This window comes from Pseudochaenichthys georgianus, chromosome 12 (genome assembly GCF_902827115.2).
Source record: "Pseudochaenichthys georgianus chromosome 12, fPseGeo1.2, whole genome shotgun sequence".
NCBI classification, from domain to species: Eukaryota; Metazoa; Chordata; class Actinopteri; order Perciformes; family Channichthyidae; genus Pseudochaenichthys; species Pseudochaenichthys georgianus.
The window spans coordinates 4,079,626-4,100,964 of NC_047514.1; the positions used below are offsets into that span (position 1 = coordinate 4,079,626).

Consider the following 21,339-nt stretch of genomic DNA (forward strand, 5'->3'; position numbering starts at 1 on the left):
AACCGGATGCTAACTCATTTTCAGGTTTCAGGACTCATTCCCCGGACCATGTACAGTGGGAGATTTGATGTGCTCAGGGAGAGGTCAGTTATTCTGACGCTCCCTGTGTGGGTTAAAGCTTCAGTTTATCCTCTTGTTACCGCGTCCTTCAAGCCAGAGCTCAAACACCAGAAATAATAGCCCATCCATCACGTCATGTCAACAACATGCATTTACCTAATGAAAATAACCGGCAAACACAGCAATAGGCCCTCAGTGGCGAAGGGGACGTCAACAGGAGGAGGGGCTTAGTGCTCGGCTGTCAAGAGCATCCTTGAGTGCTTCTGAGGCCGTCAATCACACACAGGGCTCTCTACTCCAACGACTGCAGATGGAAAGCCATACATCACTGGCTCATCCTGCATTAACACAGCGAGCTAACGGGGGAGAGGCCGGGCTACAGGAAACACACACACATCTGTTAAAGAGAGACTTCCAAACCACCTGCCTTCAGATTCCAACAAATCAACACGTGCATTTCGAGTTTTCATTCATAACACTCCGTTCGATGTCTCAATATGGGATGCGCCTCATCGCGGAGCAAACAGAAGCATCAATCTCATTACGCCAATCCTGATTGGCCGGTGATCTTGACGTCAGCGTCAGGGAATCCACCCCCTATAAGTAGCTTGCGCCACGACGCATGCGTCATTCAAACACCTCTTCTCGCTTCAGAGCACATCTGGATGGTAGCCGGGCTAGCTTAACAGTCCACAGACTGAACCCAAAGCTAACTTTCGGTCGACGGCGCTCGCCGGCTACTCCTCTGCTTCGCAAGAAGACTGCTACTGTAATGCTAACACACCAGTTAGTATTATAATCGACCTCACCGTTTCTTTCCTCGGAAATTAAGGTAAGGTTTTGATTTTTTCAAGCTAACAACACAACTGTTGCTAACTTGCTTTCCCTCACTACCGACACCACGGTAGCGAGGACGTTTTTTATTTTTCTCTCACAGAGGAGGAAAAGATTAAAAAAATATTAACACACCAGTTAATATTCTTTGAGAAAAAATATCTACACCGCTTTTTTTTTCTTTTTCGGATACCTGTTACGAGCAGGTTCTCTCCACGCCACGCGGCGAACAAGATGGACGCCTCTCTCCCTCACACCAGAGGAGTCAGGAACTCGGAGGCTCGGCTCTGCGGCTGCGGGTTGAAAATATCAGGCACAGACTCACACCAGGTCTGCTCGTCCTGCCTCGGGCTGGAACACGCCCAGGAGGCTATTGACAACCCCGGCTCGTGCGGGCATTGTGCCCGCTTCACCGTAAAGAGCCTCCGCCGACGGTTAGCACGCCAAACTAGCTTGTCGGGACAGGATCCCCTCATGTCCGTTGATTTGCCGGCTGGCAATCAAGACGCGGGGGCGTCCGCCACAGAGATTGAGCCCCGCACTGTGTTGGTCTGGGGCTCATCAACAGCGGCAGCTGCAGAACCGGAGTCCCGCACCGTGTCAGGCTGGGAGCCGGTGGCGGCAAGAGACGCGGGAACGGAGTCCCACGCTTTACCAAGCTGGGGCTCCCGGCTGGACCTCACCATGGTTTCACCCGCGGAGGATGTCCTGGAATTGGATTATATGGAGGACGAAGAGGATACCTCTGAGTTCCTCCTGTCTGATTCGGATGAGCAAGAAGACGATATCTTCGTGTCATCGGCTCAGGCTGCAAAGCCGGGAGCGATGGCTGCTCTCCCGGGCGATAGCACACCAGCTTCGCCCTGTCTGAGCATGGACCTGCAGGCCGTGTGTCAGCGTGCCACATCCAGACTAGACATCCCGTGGCCCGAAATGGCCAAGGAGACCTCCAGGTCCCGTTACGAGGGGAAACATTTCCCCCAAGCAACGAGGACAAAGAGGCAGCTCCTTCCGGTCTTCCCGGAGATGTTGGATGAGGTGTCGGTCTCGTGGAGAGACCGTCCCTTTAGCAACAAGGCCCCAATCCAGGGCGCCTCCTCCCTAGACTGTGACGGTATGGAGTGGCTCGGCCTGCTCCGCATACCGCCTATGGAACCGCTGGTGGAAGCCCACCTCCTACCGAGGCTGGTCCCGTCACCAAGCAGGAACCCCACGCTGCCAGCTAAGGCGGACCGATTCCAGTCGACCATGACTGAACAGTCCTACCGACTCGCAGCGTTGTCCGCCAGGGCTTTGAACGTTTCCTCGCTGCTAACTGCATACCAAGCGGAGCTCTGCGAGGATCTGTCGGGGAAAGGAGGATGTGCTAGACATGCCCATCCCGAGGGGATCTTCGGCTCCGCTCTCGCCTCCATGCAGAGGAGATGCGAGTCGAAAAAGAAGGAGGACGAGGCCCTCCACCTCTGTCTCCCTCGAAGGATCCAGCCACTGCCTTCACAGCGGCAGTCCTTCGCCCAAGCTGCCTCGAACCCTGCTCGGTTCAAAGTACCGAAACAGCAGAGGTCGCAGCCTAGAAAATCTCCGGTTCCGGCTGCAGCCCAGGTGAATTTCGGCCAGCAGTCGAGGAAGAAGAAGCGGCGGCCTGAGAGCCCCCCCTTCTCCCCTCTGTGACAGAGCTGGAAGTCCACGGTTCCCCAGCTCTAGATGTGTTCCCGCTGCCTCGAGAGATGCCTCAACACCATCCTCAAGTCCGCAAAAACACATGTCACAATATTGTTGTTGTTTCTCGCATAAACCATTTTCCGCTGACGCATCCAGGCTTCAGGCCAAAGGCGCAGCTCAATTTTTTTTAAAGAAAAACAATAAAAACAATAAACAGTCCGTCAACTGTTCCCCTTCTGAGAGCAGCTACGGCCTCTCTCAAAAGGCGGATAATAGACGGGTCTGTGAAAGCACCACCGTCATGCGCTTGCGCAGTGTCGGTGGCTCCTCCCTGTTTCTAGGTCTCCCTTATGGGACTTGGCAGTGGTTTTAAATGGGCTCACTCTAACCCCATTTGAACCCCTTGAAGAAGCTGACATGAAGCACCTGTCACTCAAGACAGTGCTGTTACTGGCCCTGGCATCCGCCAAGCGAGTCAGTGACATTCATGCGCTATCTGTACATCCTTCATGCACTCAGTTCGCCCCAGGGCAAACGAGAGTGTTGTTGAAGCCCAACCCTGCCTTTATACCAAAGGTGGTTGGTTCGTGTACCCCGATTGACATTGAGGCATTTCCTCCGCCGCTGGTTTCCTCCGGGGAGCAGCAGCAGGATCTGTTGTGTCCAGTCCGTGCTTTACGCACCTATATGGACAGATCAAAGGAGCTTCGTCTTAATGACCAACTCTTTGTGTCCTGGGCTAACCCTCAGAAGGGCAAGCCCGTTACTAAGCAACGGCTCTCCCACTGGATTGTGGAGGTAATTGCTTTGGCCTATACGAGTCAGAATTTGCAAGCACCTTCGGGTCTGCAGGCTCACTCGACTCGGGGCCTGGCTACATCCTGGGCTTTGTTCAAGGGTGTTTCCATCCAAGACATCTGTGCAGCGGCGAGCTGGTCCTCGCCGCTCACTTTTGTCCGCTTTTACAGGCTAGACGTCTCCGCTCCAAGCGTGGCCCGAGCAGTGCTGGGCACCTTGTTGAGTCGGGACTCCACCTGTTAAGTTCTGGTTGGTTTGCTGAATTTCGAGATAAGCTCGTCTGGCAATACGGGAGCTACAATATCCCATAGTGAGACATCGAACGGAGTGTTATGAATGAGAACTATAGGTTACTTACGTAACCCCAGTCCTAAGAGTAACATGAAGTGAGATGTCTCACCAGACGGTCCTCCTTGCTATGGTGAAGCGAGAAGAGGTGCTTATTTTGAATGACGCATTCGACGTAGCGCAAACTACTTATAGGGGGTGATTTCCTGACGCTGACGTCAAGATCACCAGCCAATCAGGATTGGCGTAATGAGATTGATGCTTCTGTTTGCTCCGCGATGAGGCACATCCCATAGTGAGACATCTCACTTCATGTTACTCTGAGACTGGGGTTACGTAAGTAACCTATAGTTTTGTACAGCTGCTGTGGATCTTAGCATCTTAAGGAGAGACACTACAGGCAAAAACAGAGAGTTTGGTTTGGTTTGCTTCCATAACATGTACTTTTTCAGACTAGTATTTAGGTTGTTATGTTACTATCTGTGTCTTTAGCTTTCTTCATTTGCATTTTGAAACCAGAGCATCTTTAATATTTAATTACATTTTTTCTATTGCAGTAGCACTTACATGCACCAAACTTTCCAGATTGACGCATATCTTTATTTATACATATGGGGTTTGTTTTAATATCTTTTATAGCCTAATTTATAGAATATTTTATTTCTAAAACCATGGCAAAACGTTATTAAATCTGGCTTTATCCAAGGTTACTTTCCAGAGATTAAGCATATTGGCACAGATAACATTTAAATGTAAAACCTATTCACATCCATGAATCATCTGAGATCAGCGACCTTTTAATGCAAACATTTGTATTTATCCTCCCCATCACATTCCTGTGAATACTGTTATTTCTTGAGGTTCAAGGTTTAAAGACATTACAATACCGTATTGCACAAAGCAGCGCAGCTGTAGTCTCACAGATTTGTCTCACAAATGCCGAGCTCATGAATGTAATTGTCTTTGGCATCCGACTCTAAAACGTCTGACGTCAGAGTGGCCTTGAACTCGCCAAAAACAAGGTGATGTTAATAGCTTTGACGAAAAACAACAAAGGCGCTGAAGTCTTCACTTTGATAGAGAATTTGTTTAAGCACATAGATCGCTGCTTTTAATAGCACTGAGTATTATCTGTGCTTATCGTAAAGGGCCCTTCACCATTATAATAATAATAATTTCAAATGTCAGCAGACATAAAAAACACACTGGAAGCATCATTGTGAATATCTGTATTTAGATATCTGGACAATATCTGATCATACATGGAATAACATACTCCTAGTACTAGACTCCTGGTACTAGGATGGGTTAAATGCAGAGGCCACATTTCACTGTGTGTGCTGTGTGCTCTGCATGTGTGACCATTAAAGAGGGTTTCATCCCTCCCAGTTCTATTCTATTCTAAAGCTGGACTTGAACTTACTAGCTAACAAGCTAACAAACGTAGCCACCATAGCTAACTTGGTTAGGTAAGAGTGTCAACTTAGTTGCTTTGGCAGTTGATTGCGCTATAACAGTCTCTTCTTCAGCAATGAGTAGAATTTAAATCTTCAAGTTCATGCTGAATATCCCACAATGAGTTTTTGTGGCAGAGTTTTGGTGGTCCTGTTCGTGTATTTATGTTTTGTCCCTGTAGGCTTTGGAGAGTTGGGGTTGGAGTTAGGTTTGGGGTTCTTTGTTGCAGCCTATGAGCCCGGCTGTAACAGTTATATATCCAAAGCTAAGCTGGATCCCACACAGCATGATCAGTGTTTTGATCTGCACGTCACAACTCAATGAACAGAAAGGTCCACCTTCTGCTTGCAGAACATTATAACCTCTGGCAGCAAGAAAATCCATCTCCGCAATCCTGATACAAACACCTTAAATATACCCTATAACACCTTGAAAACATTTACTCTTTTTCCTACATCGTGTGTGGAATCCTACATATTAAGGAAATGTCACAGACACACATTCAGTATATTTAATTATATTGTATGGCTGCATTGGTACATCAAATTGAAATGTTCCAGATGTCCTAAGTTTATGCACAATTTAACTTAATTTTACTTTAACAAAATGCGAAATCTCTTACGCTTGAGTAAAACACAGGCCTTATTCCATAACCCAATGACTTCGAGATGTGCAAACATGCTGACTCAGGCACTCTATTTACAGGATTAACCTCTCGAAGAAGATTTGAAATTAACGATCCTGTAAAACCATAAATTAGGTAATTAATCAAGTGAGAAGTAGGGTCATTTTCTCATAGACTTCAAGACAATCAGACTTGTTTTTCCAACCATGAGTCGACCCCTGCTGGCATGTTTAACTTTTGCATTGGCTGACTTTTTAGACAATTAGCCAATCCTTTTATACGCTATAATTGAAATGTGTGTTATATGTGTGTGTCACTTTCAGCAGTGATGCTTCATAAAGTAACTCTTTCTGACAGAGCTGGCCTGCTCGAGGGAAAACTATTGTGCTTCTCTTCCTGTATCAACAGAAAAACTCCTAACCGAAATATGCATATGAATAATTCATGGGATCAATGAAAACAATACCAGAACCATTGACTCACACTTTCCTAGACAAACACACCGTCAGAGATGGGAAGGCAGCTCGGAGCCCTTGCTGTCAGGAATCACAGACAGCCTTTTATCTAAAATTGTCCGGGTGATTCCCAGAACATGATTCCTTTTCCTGTTTGTCTGCTCGAGTCTCTTCAACGTATCGGCTCGCACGGCAGCGAGGGAGACTTCAGGTTTTCAACACGGTGTTCCCATGTTGAGTCGGCAGGGGAGAAACTAATAGTCTGAGAAAGAGCAACCTCCATCGAATTGAATTTGTCAAATCATCTCCGCTTTGAAAAGAAAGGATGGTGTAGGAAACGTTCAATTGATCACGGGTTCACTCACAACAATGGACAATGTACCCCAAAATGTTTCAAGATTCAAGGCTTTTATTGTCATTCGTACATAGCTACAGTGTTATGTCGATCGATGGAAATCTTAGGTCCCAGGCTCCTCAAACAATGCAACACAATAAAACAGATAAAATAGTGCAAGTAAATACAATAAAATAGAATAGAAGTAGTGCCATAACAGGTGAATGTTATGGATGTTCTTAGTTCAGGTGTTTAACAGTCTTATGGCCTTCCCTATGGTCTATTGGCACATTTCCACTGCAGCGGGGTAGCCCCGTTTAAGCGTCCCTAAGCATCCTCGCTCAGGCCTCGGGCTGCCTCGCTGGCCGTCCGAGGCCGTGGCGCATTTCCATCACAGTTTAGGACCTGGGGTAGCAACGCAGTGTAGGCGGGGCATCTGTGCAGAGACATCCTGGAACACTTTCACATTTTGAGTTGTTCCCGTCGAGCTCCCGCTGGATTTTATCATCCCCAATGAGATGTGGGAACGTCAAAAAATGCTGTGTATAAAAATGCTGCAAGCTTGCTTCTAGATATATATGCGACGCTAGGGATGATCTCGCGCGCGATCTTGTGACGATTCTCTCTGACCAATCAGCAGTCGAGAGTGTTGACGTCACTAGTTCAGCCCTGGCCTGATAGAACCACGATTTTATGGGGCTGGAAAAAGAGGGAAAAAGTACCCGCTAGCCGGTGCTACGCTATATGGAAAGGCCACCAAAAACTGGCCTGGCCGCTTGAGGACGATTAAGGATGCTTAAACGGGGCTACCCGCTGCAGTGGAAATGCGCCATATGTGGTCTTACTTACCACACAGTATGTCTTGATCCCTGAGGTGGTTTTAGGTAATATGCGTGATCAGACTCTTTCACATGAGACTGGGTAATTTAAAAATGTGAAATGTGGCTCTTACTTGTTGAGTTTGGCCATGTAGATCTTGATGTAGCCGAAGTCTGACCTCTCCGCGGGGTCTTCGGCCCAGCAGCCCTGCATCAGGGTGGTCAGCTCCTCAGAGTGGCACTTGTTGTCCGTCGTCGGCCGAAAGTACGGCTTCTGACCGTTCCTCACCTTCTGGACGATTTCTGTGAATGAGAGGGCAGGCGGCCATCATCTCACATGTCATTCATGCTGTGGAAATGCATACTAACTGTACTTTTGTATGTGGGGGTGGACAATACAACTCAAACAACTGATATTCAAACAACCTTCAGTCATGAATTCGGAGACGCCTTTTTTTAGTGGCTTAACAATGAATCCACATATCTATGGTGATTTTGAATGTTTCATTCGACCATACCTGCTTATTTAAAGAAAGTACAGAGAGTTATTTACTGGTTATGAAACAATTAATACTCATGGCTCTGTATAACCCACATAAGCAACAATATTGGATATCTCTATATAATTACTCCGAATGCCCGTGCCACATGTGAAATGAGACAATATCATTTCAATGTACGGATGCCGAAAGAGCCTTTTAATTTATTTTCATCTGCAAAGTTTGTGAGTTGAGTATAAAGTCACACGTTTAAACTTCTTGGAAGCGATGGAAAACAAAAACGGGTGTCTTTTACAAACGTTTAAATTGAGATGATTACGTTTTATTGTCTCTTTTGTAAACGTGGGGTAATTAATCTCCGCAGCTGCTGATCACTAACTTCTTAAACCTAGAATCTCAGGAATATTGATATTCATTTGAAAGTTCTGTATTGCCGTGAATGTGCTATTCCTGCTTGATGAGTCTTAATATATTCAGACTTTCATATTTCTCCTCTGTGATGAGTCAATTATATCAATCAAACATTTCATAAGAGACTTCCTTCCTAAAATGAGTCTTCCACATTCTCTCCTTTCAGTTTTGAAGTCATTTTCTTTAAGCACAGAATGACGCTCTGCCACTGGAGAACAGGTGCAGGCCGGCGCTGCACACCCTCAGCGTGTTAATGACTTTCAGGCACTTGTACAATCAGCATTGAGCGTGCCATTGAATAAAAGGCTCATCAAAATCTGCACAGGGAGGAAGCGCCTCGGGAGAGTTTCAGACTTCCACTCTGGATGCGTAACGGTTGAACTCCTGATCTCAAATTGCTTTCTAGGTTAAGCTTTTCATGCCGTCGCTAAGAAGAAACAGCAGTGGAGGTAAAAGTAGATGCGGGTGAAGAAACCGGTCAAACCGCAACATGTGTGCAGCAAGCCGGCGAGCAGAAGTGTCAGCAGTGATTAAGCTCTGATTTTTTTAGACTTGGGTAATTTAAGAAGATAACAGCAATGTGTTTTTCCTGTGAGAGAAAGCTACTGCAAAGCAAGATCTCTCAGGAAAGCTGCTGGTATCTTTTTCACAATAATGATGTCATATTGAGGCTACTGTTAGCCTTCTAGCTATGAGCTACTTTGAACCAATTTCTTCCCTTTTCTGATGTTTTTTAGGCTCAACTTAAAGTGTATGTAATGTAGCAAAAAAAGTCGTACATTTCAGAATAAAACACTTTGCAACTTCGGATCAACCCACAGGCGCCGATTCATGACAATATGTCTCTTCGAATTCGAAATGTTCACGATAGTATGGTTAACAATTCTTTGCCTTAATCATGAGTATTTCTTGATTTCACACTGTGATTGCAAAGTAATCCACTGCAGGAGTAATGCATTGCAAGCGGCAGCATCTTAACTTTGATGAGGTTTATCGAACCATGCAAAGTGGTGGAAGTCCTATTTTTCTTTATGTATCGTTAATTACATACTTTAATGTCAGAGAACATCAACGTTAATGCTTTAAGATATACTTTCTAGTAAATGTAGGATTTTAAACTTAAATCTTTTCTTTCTGAAATCTGTCGACTTGGCTGACTTGCTGCTGTTGATGCTGTTGCCTTCAGCTACCTGATGTGTTTTACTGGTTTTTATTCCTTTATTTAGTTTGTCTCATTGGCAGCTTCCTCGCTAAAATACAGGACAAATCTTATTTTCTCTTTTAAGTCTCTTTTGTGTGCTTTGTTTTGGTATATGTCACATTTTCTTGACCCAGCTATGAAACTGTTGTTTTTGTGACTCCACCTGCCTTTGACATCTGGACAGCATGTGTTCTGTGTTTGTGTGCGGAGCTGCAGGGCTGCGATAAAGTAGTCTGACCTTACCAGGGTCCCCATTGAAATGTCAGGGAGAAGCCAATGAATGAACTTCCTATTGAGTGAGTCTGTTCACTTCTCAGAGTAGTTTCAAGCTACATAACGTAACCAATATATGGTTTTGTTTATGATTTACCGACACAAAAAACAGATTTATCTGTTTAAATGCCTTTTTTTGTGTTTACATGTTTGTTTGCTGCATGCTTGAGTGGTCAGCTGACCTCGGTGAGGCCTATAAAAGACACTCTGTTTACCTTTGGGGCTGAGGTCCATGCCCTCCACATAGAACGGTCCGTTCCTCAGGGCTATTTCCTGCAGTATGATGCCAAAGCTGTACACATCCCCCTTCTGAGTGCCTTCAGGAGGATGGCGGTCGTATATGAGTAGCTCGGGAGCGGTCCACATCTTCTCTGGGAAACCAAAAAGCAGAAGAACTCATAAAATGTCTGACGGCTGATGTTTTACTGAGAGGATAATAACTTTTAATGCTGCCACCGTATTCATGAACTCCACTTACTTGCATAGAGTGCGTGCGTGTCATCGTTTTCGCAGGACGAGCGGAAGCTGGCCAAGCCATAATCCGTGATTTTCAAAACAAATCGACTGTCCACCACGCAATTAGATGACTTCAGATTTCCATGGCAGCTAATGTAGCTGTTGTGGAGATAGTTCATTCCCTGGTAGAGAGAAGAAGTCAAGCATTTTTTTGTTTTCCTCCACAGCAGATCACACATAACACACAAATCCAGACATATGGAAATAATACACCCTGACAAATGGATGTATGCTGAAGGTTTTCTTGTGTCAGGGGAATTTCTGTCAAATGCTAATTCCTTTGGGAAAGGGACTGAGGGTACTGAATGTGCTTGTGTTCAATATGTTGTGGAAACGGTGAGTCAAACATCCCTCTTCTCCGCAGAGTTATCTGTGTGGAGAAATGTAGCCGGAGAGCTCCGTCATGCATGCAGTTCAATATCCAATCCATCCAAGTGGATTCTGACAGAAGCCTCTTTGTGAGGACAGATTAAAAAATAATCTTCTGATTTAAATCCATGATTAGTTTCATTAGGCTGGAAGGACAGTTTAAGCTACGTGTATGAATATGTTTCTGTCCTTCTTTGCACGGTATAAAAGCAATATAAACTGTTTTTTGTGCCTGTTGGACCTTCTAAATCTTTTATTTGTACAGTTTCACAAACTTTCCATGTGACATGATGGCAAGAGAGGCATTTTTGTGTGTGTCTCAAAGACCAAAATCATCTAATTTAATATTGAAAATTGACCTTTTTGCAAACAATTTATATTAAAAACATCTGAGGAAGCACTACAAACAAAAATGGAACAAATACTCTGGTGATCCATTTTCTAAGACTGATCTAAATTGATTTTGACTAAAGATACGTTTTACCAGGATACATTTTATATATTTTCTTCTCACTTGCATCTCAGGGCTTTCATATATTCGATTGTTTTGGATTGGATCTCTGTCTTTCATTTGTTCTTAGCTTTCTAAGTGAGCGTCACATACCTTCACTATGTCATTGATCAGAGAGTAGCGGAACATCCAGTCCAGGTTGATGCTCTCATTCTCCAAAATGTCCTGGGAAAACAAAATAAAAAACAACGATAAATAATGTTTTACAGACACAAAATAAAAAATACAAGAGCTTGTCGGCAGGAGGGATTTTATTTTGGCACTAAGTCCAGAACCACCTTCAGTCCAGATACTGTACAGTATATTATTGTCCGTCCCCAGGGTCAAACACTTTCCCCTGCAGGACGTTTACTGGAATCTGGGTCCAGCTTTGACATCCAGCCACATCACATCAGTTTCAGCTATCAGGAGTGTCTGAGTGCGAGTGATGAAGACCATGGCTGAGTTTCCTACTGTTTCCAGCTCGTCCATTTAAAGAGGCCACTGGCATGTGGGGAACTCAGAGTGCTGGCCAACAACAAGTTCATTTAAGGCATCATGCACTTCTTATGGGAATAAAAAGAATAAAAAAGGCAAAATAATTAACATGAGGTGAGCTGTCCTCGTACTGTAAGCTCTGTGTAGACCAAATAGACCCGTGTTGGAAAGCTCATTGCAACACTTGGTTCAAACACTGCCAGGAATAGCAAATTGACAAGATTGTTTATGCTAGAAAGGTTTATACTCCTGATGCTGCAACAAGGAAAGTTACTTAGGTTATTTTAGAAAATGTTTATTCAGCGATTATTAAAGCAACACTTTAATGTACTGTGTGTACTATGTATTGATCCCTAAGCAATCTCAGTTTGTTTCTAGGTAGAACCACTCTCACCGGACAAAGGATCCTAAATTAAATGTGGGTATTGTAGTGGAAACTTCTGTGCAGCGACACGGTAGAGCAGGAGCTTTGATGTCAAACACTGGAGGTTTATTTGGAGTTACGGCCGGAGGAGTCACATCACAAGTCACACAGTCACGGTGAGACTGCACGGGTGGTTGCCACGTCAATTCTGGACCGCCTCTCTCTCGTTAGCCCATTTAACTGGTTTCACAGAGTCATCAACATGTTTTGATAAGATAGTTTAACCAGTTGGGCACACTGAGTTACCTGCGTCTGTCACTTATGGCCTCGAGGATGTCATACCTTGGAGTCCTCAAACAACAAAGAAGGAAGTGTCCCAGTGCACCCACAACAAAGACCATCTGTGACCTAGTGTTGACCGGTCACAGAATGGGAACAATAACATTATGGCTCAAGCAGCCTGTGTCCTTAAAGGAGATAAACAGACGTCAGGGTTGGTCCTGTACGTCATATCTAGGAGTCTAGGTCAATCATTTCCGGGTATAATGGTTAAGGAACAAGAGATGCTTGAATGTTAACGAAGTACAGCACAGTTATGGTCAATAGAAATGTAAGTGTGTTTGTTAGAAGTCCCTGTTGGCTGCAGTTAAGGGCACTAGGGTCCACCCGGATTCACTTCCTGTTACAAGAACTATTTAGTTATTGTTTTGTTACTCAATATGTGACCTTCACACTTAAAGAGGTTGCATTCTGGACCACAATATGTCTCCAGGCAAAGACGGAATGTCAAAAAATCTGCTCGTATATGTATTGGAGATAAACCTTCTCCCCATAACAATGAATGTAAAAGCAGTAAGCAACCAAAAACTGTTTTTTCAATGACTTTTGACAGTTTTTTGCTACCAAGATTTCAAAATCCCTCAAGTAAAAAACATTTTATATATCAACAAAATAATTTACCCAATGTTCTGATTTCTGTTCCAGAGCTTTCTGCAAATGATCCATACTTAATAACATAATGCCTCACTGGCATGGGCATCAGTACCCTGGGATCACTGTCGTCCTCGTCACTTTTTCAATGTTTAATATATTTTAAATGTTCTTAAAAATAGAGAGAAATATAATTAATGAAAACACTTTGAGAAAGATTTCTTTGCACAGGGATATAAATCATAACATCTCAGGAACAGTTCGTCCGTTCACAATTGATGGGTGTATGTGTAAGGGTGTACGAGGGGGGGTGTTACCTGCAGGCTGCCTCTGGGACAGTATTCGGTGACGATGCAGATGTTGGGAGGGTCGATGCAGGCTCCGATGAACCTGGTTAGATGGTTGAACTGAACGTCTCTCATCTGAAAATAACCACACAAACACACTGCAACTGTGAGTGCAACTCTTTCCAAACATCACATTCCCAAACCCCATGGAAACAGCAGACTGACGGTTCATTTATATACGACGTTTTTTAAGAATAACGCTGCCAGCAGTTCTTCAAAATAGTCTATTTGCAGTCGGCTCGTTTGGCACGGTGTCCTTTCTCGACGTGTTGAGACGCATTCCTGCTCAGGGCACCCTTGTTGAAACATGTGCATGTGCATAAATTGCCCTTGGAGGTTTATGAATGAGCCTGTGTGCGAAGGATGATGAAAAAAAAAAGAAGGTTGAGGTGTCGAGAGGATGTACGGAGCAGGGATATCAGAGCGGAGCAGAACGTGTACAACTGCTCGACATGGAAAATAATCACACCGGTTTCTCTACAAAAACAGAGGTTTCTGCAGTGAGGTGATTAGGGGAACACAACAGTCATATGCAAGAGCAATTAAAAGTAGCCAGCATTAACTACAAAAAAGGTGTTCAACAGTTCCAACAGTGTACTTCTCTTTGAGCACACTGAGTGACAGCCGCGTTTGCACCTGAAGCAGGGAGTTAGTCGCTCCTGTTTCACGGCTTCTGAGATGTTAGCCTACCCTTTGGCCTATATAATTTCCCCTGCTGCACACCGGTGGGGAGGGGGAGTCGAACCACCACATGGGGGGAGGAGGAGGAGGAGAGGGAGCTGGAAGACAAGTGGTTAAGTTTCCACTGGCAGGCCCCGTCTCTTCCCCCATCTGGTTGGCTTTTTCATGAGCTGAGGTTTGACAGCCGATCAGGCCCTTGGGGCGTCTGAGAATCTGCTAGCTCAGACAGCACAGCGGCCCCCCTACCACCCCGTGAGTGCTGCCTACTGACCGAGAGGCCACAGAGGCGTCCAGGGAGCCCAAACGGCTCTCCACCAGCGGGCTGCCGTTCATACGCAAAATAAGGAAGCAAGAGCTGTAAAAAAGTGAAGAGACGGCCACAAATCTGGTTCATGAGCACCCATGTAATTTCCGAGTTATGGGCTTACCAGTGCCACACTGTGTTTCCATCACCAGACCACTAACATTTCCCCCTGTCTGCTTCCTTATCGCTGTCTCGTACAAAATAAATCCCAGCTAAAGGGAGCTTGTTGTTGCTGTTGATGCTTAAGAGGGGCAACGCTTCACCCAAGTGCGACCGTTTGTTTATCAATCACTCACCCAGTGTTACATCAGTTTCTCCACCCCTAACCTTCTGATGCAGCATCATAGACTCCATGTCAATGTGGACAATATTGCTTACTGCACATATTTTAAATTTAAAATGTATTGCATTCTATTTCAATGTAAATTACTGATTTATTGTATTGCTATCTTACTATTTGTATTACAGCGTTCTTAATCGCTATCTGTGTTCTTTTTTTTAAATTTTTTGCTTTTTATTTGTATGACACCTCGTCAAATTCCTTGTACGTCTTTCCGATTCAACAGAGAACAAATGTTCCCAAGAATGTGAGAAAAGTCTTCATTGATTGAAATGTTGGCTGCAAAATATCTTTCAAAACATAATTTCAAAAAACGGTCACAAACTAGTTTTTAAGAATTAAAATAAACAGCCTCACGCTTGCCAATCTGCACGATCACTGTTTATCGAAGTAGAACTTTTTAAGTGTTAATGTTTTAGTGAAACACGAGTTGTGCCAAAGTTTATAAACTGATGTTTTGATAAAGTTGTCTGTCATTAAATGCTGCCCCATTTACCTTAATTGACTTGGGTTAGGGTTACTTTCCCGTTCACAAGGAGGCATGTGAGAAAAATGCGTTTCACAAATGCCAGAAAACGCGTACACATGTTTATTATGCATGTGAAGTCTGCCTTTAAGTATGTTAGGTCTTGAACACTTAACATCCTGTGTGGTGCTGCTTGAACATGCTAAAAATAGCCCGGGAGCCACTTACTGCCACAAGTCCGGAGAAATAACAAAGGCAGCTTTATTAGAGGCCTTTTCGGTAGCGTTTGTTGCAAAGCAGGTGGAGTGTTTAAACGCTTTTCCCTGCACTGAGCACAATGAAGTCAATTCATGGTTGTTCGATGTCCATGTGAATGGTTTGCTAAACAACTTGTTGAAATAGAAATATCACAATTCACCCCCGAGCCGCGCAAGTCTAACACCGAGGACAATATAAACACTTCTTTCTTTTAAATAAAAGAGTCTAGGAAATGTGAGCAGTACAGACACAGTACCATTACCCACCAAAATACGCAAGAGTTTGACTTAAGTATTTCACTTTTTTAAATATTTTCGAAAATACAGAGGTCATGGATTATGAATAGTTTAGGTAATAAAAGTGTAAGCAAATCAAGACTTAGAAACTGTCAGAGGAACTTTTATTGGTCATATTAATGTGCCAATGTGTGTTCAGAAGGTCAGAAATATACAGTGGAGCCAATGGATTGAATTCCTAATGAGGGAATTTGATATTGAACTGTAATGGGAATCCAGGGAGGGGATACTAAAGATGGGATTGGATAAGAGCCTTGCCGCTGCATTTTGGACTCACTGCAGATGATTTACAGCAGGGGCGTCAAACTCAATTTCATCGCGGGCGACATTAGCATTATGGTTGCACTCAAAGGGCCAGTTGTAACTATATAAATATATATATAAAATAATGTATTATATTACATTATTGCCTCTGAATTGGATTATTATCGGATAGGGTAATAACTAACTACGTCTGAAAGCAGAAGTCCAGCTCAAATAATTGCAAGTCTCTTCAGTGCGCATGTCACAAAACGAGATGCATTGTGGGACATGTAGTTTATGGGCAACCTGCTTCTGTAAAGTGGCATGTAACCAAGCCCGCCTTAACCTGCCATCAGGCCCTTTTGTAGGCCCCCTATTTAAACAACAAATCAAAGTCATGTATAGCCTCGGCAGGCTCTGTGATCGCACTTCTCCACTCTGCTCTGAGCGCCTGGTCCTCTCCTCCAGATGAGTGACGTATCGGGCCTCCCTCATGTATTTGTCCGGTTGCCGTTGGCTCCCCTCCACGTAGCAAGTCCTCGTTGTCTTCTCCATCTCCTCCAACAGATAATGTCCTTCCTGTCTGTTTTTCCTCTCCCGCCACTCCATCGCTATCAGAACCAGATGGCATACTTGGCTCCTAGGCCCCGTGGCCGGCACCGCTGCCGCTCGGTACAGAACTCATCTGTTCTTCCTCCTCATCCTGGCCTACAGGTTTAAAATAACCTGGAAGCTTCGGCATGTTTTGTAGCTGCTTGTCTCGAAACTCCTTTTCCCTCAACAATTTCCTTTTCCGAGCGCCACTCTCACAGTTTTTCTTCTCCGACATTTTCTCCTAAACAACCTTCATCTGTCACTCAATCAGTCGCAATTTGAATAAGTCACATGTGAAACATATTCTCATTCTGATTGGCTGTTAAGTGGTGCCCACTGACTGTTACGGAGTCATCTCTGGAATCCATCGATCTGATTGATTAGCGGAGGGAAGATATTTTCGTTTGGATTACTGGTCTGGGGGAAGCTCGCGAGTGTGTGTGTATACGTGTGTGTGTTTGTGTATTTTTGCATTTGTGTGTATTGTGTTTGTTTCCCGTGGAAAACACTCACGAGAAACACCGGCTGTTGTTATGCCTGCTGTGACGTCAAGTTCCTCCGTTCTCCGCTTGTAATTATGCCGTAAGCTTCAAAGCTGTATTTATCATCTGAATTTGCCGAAACAAGTTTAATATTCTGAAAGCCAAGACTTTGTTTATTTGAAACCAGATGAAAACAAACTGTAACGGACCGTGCCGTGTTATCTATGATTACTATACACCTTACATTCATAATGTCAGCGGAGGGAGGGGAACAGCAGAACAGCAGAGTGGCAAGGGAGAGCTGTCTTCTTCCCTTTACAAGCTTCAAAAATGTATTTATCGTGTGATTTTGGAAATAAAAGTTTCATATTCTGAAAGCCAAGACTTTGTTTACTGTATATAAAAATGTTTTAAAACATCCGAAATAAAAAATATATATATTTGTTTTATTGGTTCATGATAGGCCCCCAATTTCCGTAGGCCCCTGGTCAGCCCGTGCCTTAAGGCGGCCCTGCATGTAACCGTATAATAAACGTATTATATTCTTTGAAAGCTCTTGCGGGGCCACATTAAATGAAGTCGCGGGCCGGATTTGGCCCGCGGGCCTTGAGTTTGACACCCCTGATTTACAGTGCTCAATATACTTGGCAGGAATAAATAAATACTTCATTGCAAGTTTATCTTTTTCTGCATATTTGTTACGTTTACGAATCCAGGATAGAGTCCTTTATGTTGTACAGTTGGCAATGCTTTCAGAAACACTGCTTTTTGGCTACATACGAACAAAACCTACAATTGCACATTTAATGGACACTTACATGTTTGAGTTCCAGTAAAACTTGTCTTGTCAGCTCTATCCTCTTCTTGTTCACATGCTTGATGGCCACCAGGTTCCCCTGTGTGCACAAAAAGAGAGCAATGAAAATAAAACAACACCCAGATGACAAGGACAATGTAGAGGAAACAAAGCAGCGTTGAGAGAAAGGAGCAGCATTTTGCAGTTCAGCCTTCAGGTGCATTCTGGGCCTATTTTAGTCTGCGGCTGCTCAATCGTACATGTATATGTCCCTTTGATATGTGAGGATCAGGAAGAAGGAAAGCGAGGTATCTCAGAGACAGGAAAGCGCTGCTGTAGCAACTACAGTATATACATCATGCGTGAGTCCATGTGAGCTTTATTCTTTGATATTATCCAATAACAGTAAGGAGAAGATGATGGGCGTATGTTTGGAAGCAGATACATTTGGCTTCTGACAGCCAAACAAAAATAAACACTTTATTTCGGGAGTTATTTTCCGGTGTTTTGTTGAGGCTGTCTGTGTTTGAGTTTCGGTGTCAGACTTAATCATAATTTGAGAAGCATATCAGTGACTCGAATGATCCATGAGGCGCTCAAGCTGAAGCATAACATCACTATTTAAATAAAAACCCAGCGTCATGCAGCCGTACACAAAGACGTCTCATTATTCAGGATCTTTTTGTCACATTTCCTCACACCTCCTTCCGTCTTAAGCGGATCAATTAACGGCGGCAACAAGTTGATGGCCATGTCCAGACTAGGAGGCGGGAAAGAGTAGCAAGAAAAAAAAATAGAGAAGAAGAAATTGACGTATTCTGCAGCTCACATTAAAACCAACTACCTAAACTCGCCCACACTCTGTCTTTCCCTCTCCTCCAGCGCTCCGGCTTTTCTCTGCGAGTGTGCACATGTGTGGGAGGGGAAGGAGTGCGCAGGAGTTGAAAATGTCAGAACTCACTAAGCCTTACCTTAAAATAGCCCGTTTTTGCAAATAGCTGATATTTTCCATGGGCAGTTATCAGGGAGCCGTAGCTGGAGCCTCTCTGAGAAGGTGGAAAGGAAAAGATAAGTCAGTTCGTTAAGATTAGAGAAAAGAGGATTTAAATATGGGTAATTTATTGCTTCATAGAGAGGGGTTGCCCGCTGATATCCTTATCCGAAATAAATGAAATTGCCAATTCAAGAACATAAAGTGCTTTCAGTTTTTATACCCCCAACTCGAGTCCTTGGGCTAATGTCTGCAGTGCACACAGAGTGAATAGAAATCAAGCACACACACCGCCAGCACAGTAAAGTACACATTTTGTATAGAATGCAAATGTTGGCAACATATGGCACGCTGGAAAATACATTGGTCTGGAAAAGGCTTGTGTTTTCCACATGCACATTATCCCAGGAATTGCATGGAAAGGAAAACCGCTAATGAAAAAGGTGTGTGCATGTGCTTCTCATGAGCGCTTGCACGTGTGGAGACGAAACATAACCCCGAGGAGATGCATTAGCCCTCAGACAACAGAAAGTGATACTCGGAGAGCGTGATGAGGTATTACATGTGTATGGGACGGGGCCAGACAAGGGCTTATTTTAACAATCATTTAATATGCCGCCGCAAAACCCAGCCACCTTCAATAAACCACCGGGAAAGTTCTCAGGAATGTGTGAACTGACAAAGAGACTTGGACTCTCTCAGGGCTGAGGCTTCGCTTCTTCTAAGAACAACCACAAAGAGCATTTTAATGCACAGCACACAGTGTGTAAACACTTCCAATACGTCAACATTAGCGTTTTTCAAACTGATAATCCAGACCACCCTCCCCAAAATATGACTGTATAGGCGTCTTCACACCAGACGATTAGGACCCTTGTTTACCTTTATTGTGAGGCACATTGGGGGGGGGGGGGGGAAACCCACTTTGGCTTATTTTATGGTAATTTACTTGCAGTATTCTTGCTGTTCTGCAATTGGTATCTCCATGGTTGATTGCACATATTGTAAGTAGCTTTGGATGAGAGCATCAGGTTAATGTAGTGTCCAGACGTAAAGGAGCATAAGGAATAGGTTGGGGGGGATGAACTGGTCAAACAGATACTTGACTTTTATCCCAGGCCCTCTGATAAAATGTTCTCAAGCGTTTAAATTCACATTTGTTAGGTGGTAATCAGACAGATATACTGTATGTGGTTCTGAATAGTACACAGAGAGAGAAAATAGCAATATTTGAATTGCAATAAAGGGCACACGGAAATCGATGGAAGATGAGAAGTGTTGTGTTTAACCCCAGGAGACTAGGGTTGGCAACCTGCCGGAAACCAACATGTTGTTTTCTTTGTGTTGAATGAATCTCACTTTTACTGCAAACTTGAAATCATTTTTAAACCAAACCTTGGTAATAACCTAAACGTAACCACAAGTGTTGTTGTCTGAACATAAAGAAGTTGTAGTTGTGTTTCGTGAACGTAGAGTTACTTTTGCTCGTGCAAAACAGAACGTATAAAACAATGTTGTTTCCACTTTTTTCTCAATCAACCATGAGAGTGATGATCGTATAGGTCGTGTAGAAGTCTGAGCCACATCAGATGAAACACCAACAACAACAAGTGAATCACCGGATAACATTCAAATGGTCGCCATATGTCTTATCCGAAACCAGATGTCAACACGTTTCCTTTTTATTACCTTGGGTACAAGTTAAAAATGCAATGCACTTAACTCAACCCTAACCAATATATTTTCCTATACTTAACCGATGGCTTTTTTCAAACGTATATCATTATCCTGTGTTTAAAACTGTGACCGTTTCATAACGCGCGCCTTTCTCTTATACTCCCCAACGTCGTATTTATCGTTTTTTGGAGTCGTTCAACTATAGTTACGAGGACGAATTGCACAATCGGTCCTGTATGAATGAAAGCTGTGGCACAGTGTTCAGTCTATCCCACTTGCAGACATGGCAGTGTAAGATGCCAGAAGAACTACAACGTGTTAATCACACACTGGAGGCCGAGCCAGCAACACTGTCGGAGTATTCGGGGATATAAAGCTCCGAATTATGAATAGATGTTCGGCGCTGCCAGTTGTAATATGAGATCATGGGGGTGTTTTTAAATCTAAAGCCACAGAGCGCTTGTTTACCTCACCTGCACATTTTCTAATAAATGTATCTGACAGTGCAGGAACATTAATCTGTACCTACAGTGATGTCTGAGAAGATGAAGTACCTGTGAGAGGGTGAGGCGACTGCCCGCCCGTTTGTAGTATTTATTGGGGCTCTCGAACTGAAGGTCCTCCCACCGAATCCTCCACAGCATTCCAGCCAGCTCTTTCTCCAGCTTCAGTTTCCTGCAAGAGAAGGAAACCAGGTGGTGAAATCAACAAGGACACGAGCACAAAGAACAGAGGAACAATAAAGTGGATTGGGTTTGTGAGATGATGTTTTTACCACAGGGTTGTGAATTCGGAGGCTTGAATCTCAACCTTCTGCACAATGAAGTCTTTTACATTCTTACAAACCCTTCAGAGGCGAGGTGGTCTTTTGACTCGAGGGTTTTATTATGAAGGTATGGGATTTAAAACAACATGGATTTGCAAATCAACCTTAAACAAAGAGTAGAAAGCCGCAGTTTCTCCATCTTTCTGGTGGTATTTCC

General features: G+C 43.9%; 1 protein-coding gene across 1 annotated transcript in view; it reads right to left on the reverse strand.

Annotated features, from left to right (window-relative positions):
- The window catches only part of npr2 (natriuretic peptide receptor 2), a 71,031-nt gene that overhangs the window by 13,705 nt on the left and 35,987 nt on the right, over positions 1 to 21,339 (reverse strand). The window contains exons 8-15 of the mRNA XM_034096166.1: positions 20,911 to 21,031; positions 18,660 to 18,734; positions 17,711 to 17,788; positions 13,199 to 13,303; positions 11,204 to 11,275; positions 10,193 to 10,352; positions 9,930 to 10,085; positions 7,464 to 7,632 (exon numbers count right to left, since the gene is read on the reverse strand). Coding sequence (XP_033952057.1) covers positions 7,464 to 7,632; positions 9,930 to 10,085; positions 10,193 to 10,352; positions 11,204 to 11,275; positions 13,199 to 13,303; positions 17,711 to 17,788; positions 18,660 to 18,734; positions 20,911 to 21,031 — 936 coding nt within the window. The remainder of the gene's footprint in view (positions 1 to 7,463; positions 7,633 to 9,929; positions 10,086 to 10,192; positions 10,353 to 11,203; positions 11,276 to 13,198; positions 13,304 to 17,710; positions 17,789 to 18,659; positions 18,735 to 20,910; positions 21,032 to 21,339) is intronic.